Here is a 10,762-nt window from a genome sequence, read left to right on the forward strand (position 1 = left end):
ACCTGGCTTCCCTGGTTTTTTTATTTATGATGAATTGACCATTCAATGTCGAGCTCGGTCAAACCTAGCTTCAATCTGATTGGCTGAAAATATAAATTCTTTTCTCTAAAGGAGGCCAGGAAAAGCTGGCCTCCTTTGAGCGTTCGTAGCATTTTACTGGCCACTAGACAGAGCACAGACAGGACTGCACCACGCACGCAGTGACAGAGGGGCGCTCTTTCGCTCTGAAGAAAATGATAATGGAATGTTTTGATAAGGGAAATTACAAAATCAGTAAAACACAATTTATAATTCCTACGGTTAAAAATATAAAACGTAATTTTAAATTATAAAATTTATTGTAAACATTTTTTTTTTAATTTTATTTAAAAAAAATATTTTATATTTTAAATTATGTTTTATATTTTTATGGGGAGGCCAGGCTTCCTTTGGCCTCCTAGAGAAACCGCCACTGGATACTCTACATCTGATAAAGCGGAGTTGCTAATTTATCTTTAAAGTATTTATATAAGTCAATTGGGAGGCCATCTGGCCCTGCTGCTTTCCCAGCCTTCATTGCACCTATAGTTTCTATTATCTCAACAGTGCTTAACTGTTTATCCAGTCCTTTTTTTACTTTTACTTACTTTACTTACATTTTTGTTCTGAATTAATTTCCAGTGGGTCAACAATAGTATTTCCATTTGCACCCTCTGTCACAATGTTCTGTGAAATGAAATTGACTGGTTTAATACAACAAAATATTTTAGTACTATGAATTATAAGTATTTGATGTGGCAATTCAAGTCAAAGTCAGTTATTTCAATACCAAGACTAAGAGTCTCTGTGAGGCTTACTTAAGCTAAATGCTAACATCCTGATACTAACGTATATAATATGCTCACAATGACTGATGGTGAACATTGTAAATACCTGCTATTATGAGCACGTTAGTTGGTAAGCAAATCAACAGACATTGTTCCCTGAAGTCTTTGGTAATATATCCAAAACTTTTCCTGCCATGTTTTTGCTTTTTAAGCTCAATTAATGAAACTAATACAAACCTGTATACTTATGCCAATGCTTTGAGCAGTGTTTAGGTAAGTAAGTTATGTAATAAACATACATATTTTAACCAAAACTACAATTTTTTTTTTCACCTAAACCTAAATTGTTTATGTGGTGCCACTACCACTATTTCTATGAGATCAGTTTGTGCACTATTTACAAAGTAGCTTTTTAACAGAATATGAGAGGGGATATGTTTTGCTTCTTAGACCACATGTTTCATATGTAAAATGCCAACCAAAGTAGCATATTATTAGACTGTAAAATTAGTTATTGAATAAGCACAACCTTAAATTGCAGTGTCCATAAGCATTGGACCAAGAAAGAAGACAAAATACATGCTGCTGTTTTTGCAACTGACTGCCAAATTTATGAATGACAAATGGAAGATGTGCGCCTACATGTATGTGCTTTAGTGGATGTCAGGTAGTACTTACAGTTTTTTTTGCCCATTCTGTTTTGTGCAGCGAAACACATGGTAGCTGTACAGGAGAAGGCACCCACGCAGCCAGCCTGAATACATTAACAAAGTCCACAAAAAGCACATCTAAATCAACAAGGAAATTCAAGCCCAATCACTACAGATTCAACTCCTTAAAAAAGTGAGGATTTATTAGGAAAGTTGATGTGATGTTACATTGTTTTTATATGGACGCATCACGTTTTTTTTTAAATTCAACTCTCTTAAAGATAAAATATGTATAGTGAGTATCGCAGTACTGTGTGTTCAGAGTTGGGCCCTGTTCTTCCATGGGTCATTGCCAGAGAGAGAGAGACAGAGAGAGAGAGAGAGAGAGAGAGAGCAACAATCCTTTCTCATTGTCTCGCGTAGTAAACACACCCACACCTCTGCAGTAAGGTGCCAAACTGTTGGATTATGAGTGTATACAGAGCTTCAACTGTTGTTTCTCTATGTCTGTGTTGTGCAAAGGTATGAGACACCTAGGGGAAAAGTGGCAGACGGAAATGAGAACACTGTTATTGGCTGGGAATTACACACCCACGTCTTTGTTAACACCTAAACATCCTCCAAAATAAGCAGAAAACAGTAAATACAAGCATAGGTCAGGGTCTCTGATACATACACTACCACACACTTTAAATGGGTCATAAGTGATGATTGAGAGCGATTGCCTACTTTTGTATTAGTCTATACATGTTTTTGTTGTTTATAAAAGTATAGCATATTATACATTTATATCAATATTAATGCAGAATTTCTCACCATGGCTTTCCTCAGCCTCTCAATTGTTTTCTCCATCTTTTTCCTGGCTTGACGGTTACACAAAAAGTCGGTGGGACTGGCCTGGACATTAGGTAGATGGGAGCAAATCACTTCTATCAGCAGCAGCAGGAGTCCTAGAGGAGCACACAGCGGAGATGACTGACAAGCTGCCATGTTGATCCTTTTTGCGGCAAAAGACAGATTTTTACCCGCCTGCATTTTTTTTTCCTCCCCTTTAATTGTCCTCAGTCCAACTCGACACATGTACGGTATCTAACCTGTTAGCTGTTTCCATATCAAATTTTATCTTGCCAAAATCCCACCCATATGTTTGCCCTGACAAGTATTCATTCACGTCCACATGACTTGTCATTGACACAGATTTTTAAATGTTTGAAGGTTGAAACTCAATGAATGAATGAAGTGTTGAAGGGAAAGCTAATCTGTCTGGTTAGCCTTAGAATATTAGGTCATACAAGAGTCAGTCTGTGCTCCCAGAGTGTGGAACAACCTAATGGATTGAGGCATTAGCTATAGTCCTAATATTAAAATGATCTAAACATCTTCTTTGACATCCAAATTACACATTTACACCACTATAAGTATGTATAAACCGCAGTGACAGCAGATCTCCCCCTTCGTAAATAAAAGTTATAATACAGGGGATGAGTCCAAGCAGTCAACTCACTGCTATAAGCTATAACCCATTCCTACACAGGTGCATTGGCAATACATACTGTGTATTACTAATACATAATGTTAGTTTTCAGCTCAGAGTTGACAGGCCCAGCCTGCACAATGCTGTGAGTGACACCTTGTTGCCTTCCCTTGAGGAGGAATAAGGCTCATGTTGGAAAGGAATCCCACTGTGCAAGAAGGAGTCTATGCATGCCCTTTTCCCACTAACTGTCACCTTTAATTGTTTTACCTGTTACCAAAATCCCATGAAATATGCAAAACTACAATTATGCTAAAGAGAAACAACCTAAGGGAGACGCTGCTGGTGGCCTTCTATAGCATCGTCATAGAGAGCATATTGACATACTGCATCACAGTGTGGTATGCAAACTGCACTGTGGCACAGAAAAAAATCACTGCAAAGGGACAACAGGTCTGCAGAAAAGATCATTGGCTGCTCGCTGCCCACACTTTACAGCATCGCCTCATCCCGCTACCTCAGCAGAGCCAAAAACATAATCAAGGACTCCTCTCATCCAGGCCACAAACACTTTCAGTTACTCACCTCAGGAAGGCGTTACAGGTCTGTCAGAACCCGCACATCCAGGTTCAGAAACAGCTCCACAGACATCACAACTCTAAACATTCAATTACAGAAATAGGACCTCATCATGCTGAATGATTATCTTGCATGTTTTGCACTGCATTTGCACTTTTAAAGTACTATGATCTTTTAAAAAAATATATGTTGGTGTGAGAGTACGGTGTGAGTAAGTGTATGTATGTATGTATGTATATATACTACTATGCACTAGAAGCACCTGTCCCACTATGTGTTATGTGATGGTATGGTTTGTGGAAGGGTATGGCGTGCGCGTATGAATGTATACTTCTAGGCACCAGAAGGAGCACTTCAATTTCGTTGTGATAATGTTTTACAATGTTTTACAATGACAAATAAATTATTCTGATTCTGATGTATTTTTTTTTCTCACATGATCCACCCAGGAAGTGCTACATTTGTTGCCATTCATACTATTTGAAAGCCCAATGCTGACCACAGATCTGCCCCCTACATGGCAATGTGGACAATGAGCCGCCTCCTTCTTAACAAAGAGCTGTGACAAATGTTATTCAACATTCACATCATGAAATCCTAAGGGGGCTAGTTTATAATCCTCCATAAGGGAGGTGTAGCTGAGCTGAACAGGGGACAATCCAGACCAGGAGGAGAAAATGTGTGTTATGTGGTCTACACACCGGTGTCACAGAGGTTGTGTCTAAGTGGCGTGGCTTGTGCTAAGGCAGTAATGAGCTCTTTGTTAATTTAGATGTGTATGTGTGTGTGTGCACAAGGGTTCAATGCAGGACATTATCTTGCAGTTGTGCGTCTCTACGGGAAGGGCCATCACCATGGCAACACCAAGCAATGAGTACCTTTTAAAAGGCTGGGCTCCTCTCTCTCGCTACCACTCTCTTTGTCTTTTATCTGCTCTCTGGCCATTCTACCTATCACACCCACCACAGTCAGCAGGGAGACGGAGAGGTTGGCTCAACAGGAGGATTTGCTAATATCTGTTCAACAGCGTTGTTTTTTATCCTGCAGTCTGCCAGTGTCTGTAAGAAAAGAATGAACTTTCTCATTTTTGCAACAGTGGGATATCTCTACTCACTAGAAGATATTTGTGATTTTCTGGCAAAAGGATATCTTGACAAGAAGAGGTCTCTTTTCTGAGAGAATGGGATTTTTTTTTTTCTCCCATTGTTTCTCGTTGTTGGGCCTTCGTCTTAACTGTAAAGCAAAACTGGATGTCTAAGGAAACATGTGGACAAAGAGATTTCCTTTGCTGACTTTGTTCACAAAACATGATATGAGAACGTCAAAGGAGCAATGGCATTTAAAGAAATTGTTTAATTGACAGTGATGTCAGGGAGGACTGTTGATCCCCAGAAGAGAAACGCGGAGCAGAAGATTCTGGATGTGGAAGCAGGAAAGTCTAACAGGGAGGAAGAAGAGCGAGAAGACATAGACTGTTTGCAGCAGCTCTCCCGCTGTCCTGCTTGCAACCAGGGCTATGACATCCTCTTGATCCTGCCGTGCTCTCACACCATGTGTGCTCCCTGTATAGCAGCTGGAGAGGGAATAAGATCAGGTCAGTCTCAGCACCATAGCGTCAGCCTACCTGTCTGCTCTGTGCTGTGCCCATGCTGTCGACATCCTGTAGAGTTGCCATGCTGGACCTGGTTATCTGCAACTTCCTGTCTCCAAAAACATCCCACGCTGAGTCCTGCAAGTGTCAGCAGGGAGACAGGTACAAAGGAGGGAGCATCTGAAGATCACCTTCAACATGTGAAGGTAAAGAGATGCAAACTCAGAAGAGATCTCTAAAGATGTAAATGTTTTATTTGCCGCATGCTCATACAATATGTATGCATTGACATGCAGGGTGGTGTACTGTTGATGCTTTGAAAAAAGGCTTGTGTGCAATAAAGAATAATAATTAGATTACGTGTAGAACAGGGATTAGAGCTAGAAATATAAGGGGAGAAAATGTAAGGATAATACAGAATAAGGTCAACGAAAGTAAACTATTTTACCAAAATGTCAAAGCTTTCCTTTAAGCCCAGGATCATCATCTTTACTGGGAGCCGAAACAAATTATCTTTGGACAATTGTTTTTCAAAAAGCTTTTACTTATTTGATGGTACTGATACTACACTGTAAGTGAATATTATTGTGCAAATAAAAATACATGAAATACATAATTTCATTCTATGCAACATGTGGTTTGGATTCACAACTTACTGTATGTCTTCTTCTTTTTTTATTCCATCCCATAATGTCACTATATTTAGGGGGACACATACTCTGAGGATGCAGGTGACATGACAGCACAGAGCTGTTTACATGGTGAGTATAGTAATGCATTGATAGGAACCAGTTATGATCTGTAGACATGGAAACCTACAGGATTGTTTACACTCTCCTTATTTGACCCAGGCTCCAATGCTGCCAGTTCCTTAATAGCACCAGTGGATGGCAGTGTAGACCTGCGAGAGGAGGAGATGGAGCAGTCTGTTTTTGGTCAGGAATCATACATGATGCTTTTAATACCCAAACGAAATACTTTCAATAGGTTTCTGTGTATAGAAAATGAGCAACATATTTGGTTGTATGGATTACTATGATAAAAAAGCCAAACATATTACCATCTTACATATGTTCACCCTTTCCTCTGGTCTATTTTAGGACTATGTTTTGCTCTGGACCCTTTAACTATCCCTTCATCCCTCCATCTTTCCCACTCCTCCCTCGCCGTCACCTACCATGGAGAGAACCCTCATGGCCCACCTCTAGACAACATGGTCAGGAGATCGATGACCTCTGACCCCACGGTTACGCTGGCCCTCCCCCAGGTCTGCGCTGATGTTGTCATTGTACGAGGACAGTATTACTGGGAGGTGGATGTCTGTAACAGCTCAGTCTACAGGATCGGTGAGACCTCTGTTAAGTTTGTTTTGGTTGGCTTGATGCCAGAGTGATTATTGCTTCCAGAAACCCTAACTGTTAGTCAGTAAGACTGTGCTTGTTTAAACCCACTCACATGAATACACACATGCACACGTCATCAGACACAACTTCATAGTTCACAGTGCCACCAAGTGGTTAGACCATTGAGAGACCGTTCATCATTGCTTAAGAAACATTTGAAAAGTGATTTCCATTTGGTAAAATTACTGGAACAAGTTGTTCTAATATCTGCAGCTTGTGTTTAACTTTATATCTGTTAGTATGGAAAGACAAAGTGCTTTTATTTGTATTAAATATAAAGAAATGCCAAAGAAGCTTTAAGCACTGAAAAGGCGTCTTTAATCAATGCAGTTCTCTAAAAAGCAATCTGATACCCATACATTCCCTGGAGTGGTTTAAAATGAATGGAATAAGTTGTTATTTGGAAATCACCAGCCAAATCGTATTTAAAAATATTTGGCTTTAAAGCTTTAGTGCGTAACCTTTTGATCACGGAAGGCTTGTATCATGTGGACATGCCGACAGTTTTGTTGTCATTACTTAGAATTCCTCATGGGGGCGACAGAAACTACGCACTATAGCATTAAGAGATTGACATCGTCTGTCAGATGGATGCCAAAAAGTGTCTTTCTTCAAAACAGCAGTCCACTGTTTAACGGTCAAGCTCATATCATCTGAATTAGCATTGTCATATTCATGCTCCTATTTTGCTTTTTAATGATCTGAATTGTTGCACAACATTAAAAGTGGCACAACATTATAATCCTCGTCATCAGTTGCTTCAGACAGACAATCAGATATTTCCCAACCTTATGTTGCTGTCATCAAAATCTCAAAGAAACATGCATTGAACCTGAAACGCTGGCGCTGCACTGCGTAGTTACTGTAACAGTGTAACAGTAAGCTAACATATGAAAGTTCTTTATTCTTTTGACTGCCTTCATTCCTAGAATCAGTTACAGGACAGTGCCACCAAACACAACATTACCTGCTTTAACCTGCAAACAGAGAAAAAGACATGAGACTCTTACATGACTTGGGTCTCTAATCACCATATACACATTTTGGAGATGAACAATAGAGCAAGACTAATGCCTCATGGTTTGGCTCGACTCCACTAGCCTCAACTCACGATTTGTAACAGGTGCTTTTCTCTATTTCATTTTCCACTGCCGACAGTAGGCCTACCCCCTCAGTGTAGGCGTCATCTTCAACGCGACACTCACACCTTTTAATCAGCAGCGATATCTGCACCATAAATATAAAACAAGATATAAAACATGTTGTTGTTTTATGTCTATGATCTGCACTACGTCAACTGTATAATGTACTCTGAATTTTAAGCCATAGTTTTCCTGGCCGCCATTTTTTATTTTAAATCTGGTGCAAGTGAATGAAAATATTGTGGTCGCTATTGACAGTAATTTGGCTATTTAAAAATTGGCTGGTTGGGTACCTGGGTAGCTCACCTGGTAGAGCACACGCACATATACAGAAGCTCAGTCCTTGACGCAGCGGGTTCGGTTCTGACTTGCGGCCCTTTGCTGCATGTTATTCCCTCTCTATCTTCCCTTTCAAGTCTAAGCTGTCCTGTCAAAAATAAAGGCTTAAAAATGCCAAAAAGATAATTACGGCAGGATGACCGACCCAGTTCTCTCTGACCTATTAGGGGTCTGCAGTGTATTAACTCCACCTTCTAGTATTGGCTCAGCTCGCTTGGAACCTTGATTGAGGTGTTACTAAAAAAGTACCAAGTACTATCCCCAACTTTTGCTAAAGAGTGAGTTGAGTTGAGTTGAGTTGAGTTGAGCAGAGCCACGCAGTGCAAATGTGGTATAAAAGTCTACAACAAGGCTAACAGCTCTGTGAGCCTGTACTAAGGCAGCCAAAGTACTGTGTATGGTGTTCCGAGCTAAATGCTAATGTCACTATGCTAACATGCTCACAATGACCATATTAACATGCTGATGTGTATCAGGTACAATGTTTACAATCTTAGTGTAGGGTGTTAGCATGCTAAGATTTGCTAAATAGCGCTAAAAACAAGGTATAGCTGAAATAAAAGGAATGTTTTGTTTTGTAGGTATGTGGTCAGGGCAAGTTAAAATTTTGACCTGATGATAGTGCTAGATGAAAAGTTTTGGGCCAACAATTCATCCTAAGAGAAACATTAACTGTGTACTAAATTGCATAGAATAGTTTTCAAGAGATTTCACTAAAAACCAGAGAGAGGAAAAGCCTGAGAGGAAAAGCCAAGAATCACTTAAGTCAGTGGGATTTGTCCTTTGACAATCATAAATACCAAATATCAAAATATCAATGAGTACCAAATTTTGCTCAAGAGCACCTTGGCAGTGCTCAGGAGGTGAACTGGCACCTCTCCAGCTACCAGTCACTCCGTACTTCAGTCCCTGTGTGTGTGTGTGTGTGTGTGTGTGTGTGTGTGTGTGTGTGTGTGTGTGTGTGTGTGTGTGTGTGTGTGTGTGTGTGTGTGTGTGTGTGTGTGATAACAGAATGAAGTGAAAGAATCAGAGAGGATGTATTCCGGCTGCAGGATTTCTAACGAACTGACAGTTCAGGGATTACAAATCTTAGAAAGATGTTTTGTAAAACAAATGTGCTAAGTGAATATGAAACATCCCTTTCTGTCTCTCAGGTGTGAGCTCACTGGATGGTTCTGGCGGCTGGTGGCTTGAAAGGCAGGGCTTATCTTTTAGCGCAGTGTATGATGGGAGCCGAGAGACGCTCTGCACTGTCCCGCCTCAGATCAAAACCCTCGGGGTCTTCCTTAACATCGGAGGGGGCGCCGTGAGCTTCCACAATCCTCTGACCCAGGAGCACCTAGCCACGCTGCCTACGTGTTTCAACCGTTCTGGAGTTCTCCCTGCTCTGTGCCTGGGCCAGGGTCGGCTGAAGCTGCGCTGTGGCCTCCCCCCTCCTCCTCATGTGTTCCTCAGTAAGGACTCGGCCTACAGGGGACCTTGTGGGGCTGGCGGAGGCCGGTGGCACAGGGAGATTCCCTTTCAGTCCGTGAGGAAAGTGATACAGAAGTTTGAGGAGCTGGCTGTGTCGGACTCAGACTCTGGCCTGGTGTCCAGTTTTGGATCATCCTGCTCCACCTTCTCTTCCCTTCCAGATCTGGGGATTCCTGGGATGTTTCCCTCTGGGCAAGCAGGACAGGGAACTGTGACTGAAAAAGAAAGTCTTTAATGGGAGCATCAGAAACACACCCACCGCTCCTCTGAGTGGTTTGATCTTTGGCTGTCATTTGAAAGGCTAATTTTTCATCTTGAAGGACTTATGGCTGTCTCTTTCCACTCTCTGCGTGACCCTGGACCAGCAATTGACTCCCTCCCCAGGACGCAACCCTTTCTCTCAACCAAACAACCCCTGCTGGTTTGGGATCGAGCCAGAAAGAGTCCTCTGTAATGTGAATTGTGAGGAAACGGTGGGCTTTTAGCAGCAGGACTTCTTGATTTGTCTCTGTGTGGCGGTTGTCACACAGTAGGGGTCCTACAATAGAACTGCGCACGTTCCTGCATCTGTGTATGTGGGTACAAGCACTACCCAGAGTACGAGCGTTTGCTCAGTCACATTCCGGTGTGTGTGTGTGTGCGCGTGAGCAAGAGGGAACAATGTACAAGCGGCAGGGGGTGAGATGACGAGGTGTGAGTACAGTGACACCAGCGGTGTTGACACAGAGCAGCAAGGACAGGTGGTAACATAGATTTATCCCGCGGCCATTCCTTCGATAGGACAGTAGGACTGCCCTTTACTGACCCTTTGAAAACCCCAGGACTCCCAAAGACTTCAAAAGGGGGGGGGCAGAGAGCAGGAGAACAGAGAGGGAGAAAGAGAAAACAGCATGCATGAATTAAAGACAGCAGGTGATGACCTGGTAAAAAAAAGAAAGAAGAAAGAAGGAATCCCAACAGCTTTCATGCCAAGAAGCTCTAAATAGATTAACTGGCTAAGGCCACACCATCTGACCAAAGTAGTACTGAGCTGCTATTTTACATTAGAAGTGGTGAATACTGATTGCAATATAGAGACGCATTAGTTATGTTGGCACATTTTTCAGATGTGGAATAAAAATGTACATTTTAACCCCTGTTTGCGAAGGGTTTTCTCTGCAACTAAACCCTCCTCGTGTCTCTTCTCCATTGCCTTTTAGCTCCACAGACCCCAGATTTTGTTTGCATGTTAGACACAGATTTATTTTGAGCGATTTTGGCAAAGGAAATAATGAAAGTAAACTTTTCCTTCTTTTCTCCTCCCTC

General features: G+C 41.5%; 1 protein-coding gene across 1 annotated transcript; it reads left to right on the top strand.

The window, feature by feature from the left end:
• The first annotated feature begins 4,580 nt into the window (after window positions 1-4,580).
• LOC120549054 lies at window positions 4,581-10,280 on the top strand. Its single transcript, XM_039785651.1, has 5 exons — window positions 4,581-5,306; window positions 5,807-5,861; window positions 5,952-6,035; window positions 6,201-6,446; window positions 9,139-10,280. The coding sequence occupies exons 1-5, from the start codon at window positions 4,875-4,877 to the stop codon at window positions 9,690-9,692; spliced, it is 1,371 nt and encodes a 456-aa protein (XP_039641585.1). The 5' UTR covers window positions 4,581-4,874; the 3' UTR covers window positions 9,693-10,280.
• The last annotated feature ends 482 nt before the right edge of the window (window positions 10,281-10,762 follow it).

This window comes from Perca fluviatilis, chromosome 2, assembly GCF_010015445.1.
Source record: "Perca fluviatilis chromosome 2, GENO_Pfluv_1.0, whole genome shotgun sequence".
Lineage (NCBI taxonomy): Eukaryota > Metazoa > Chordata > Actinopteri > Perciformes > Percidae > Perca > Perca fluviatilis.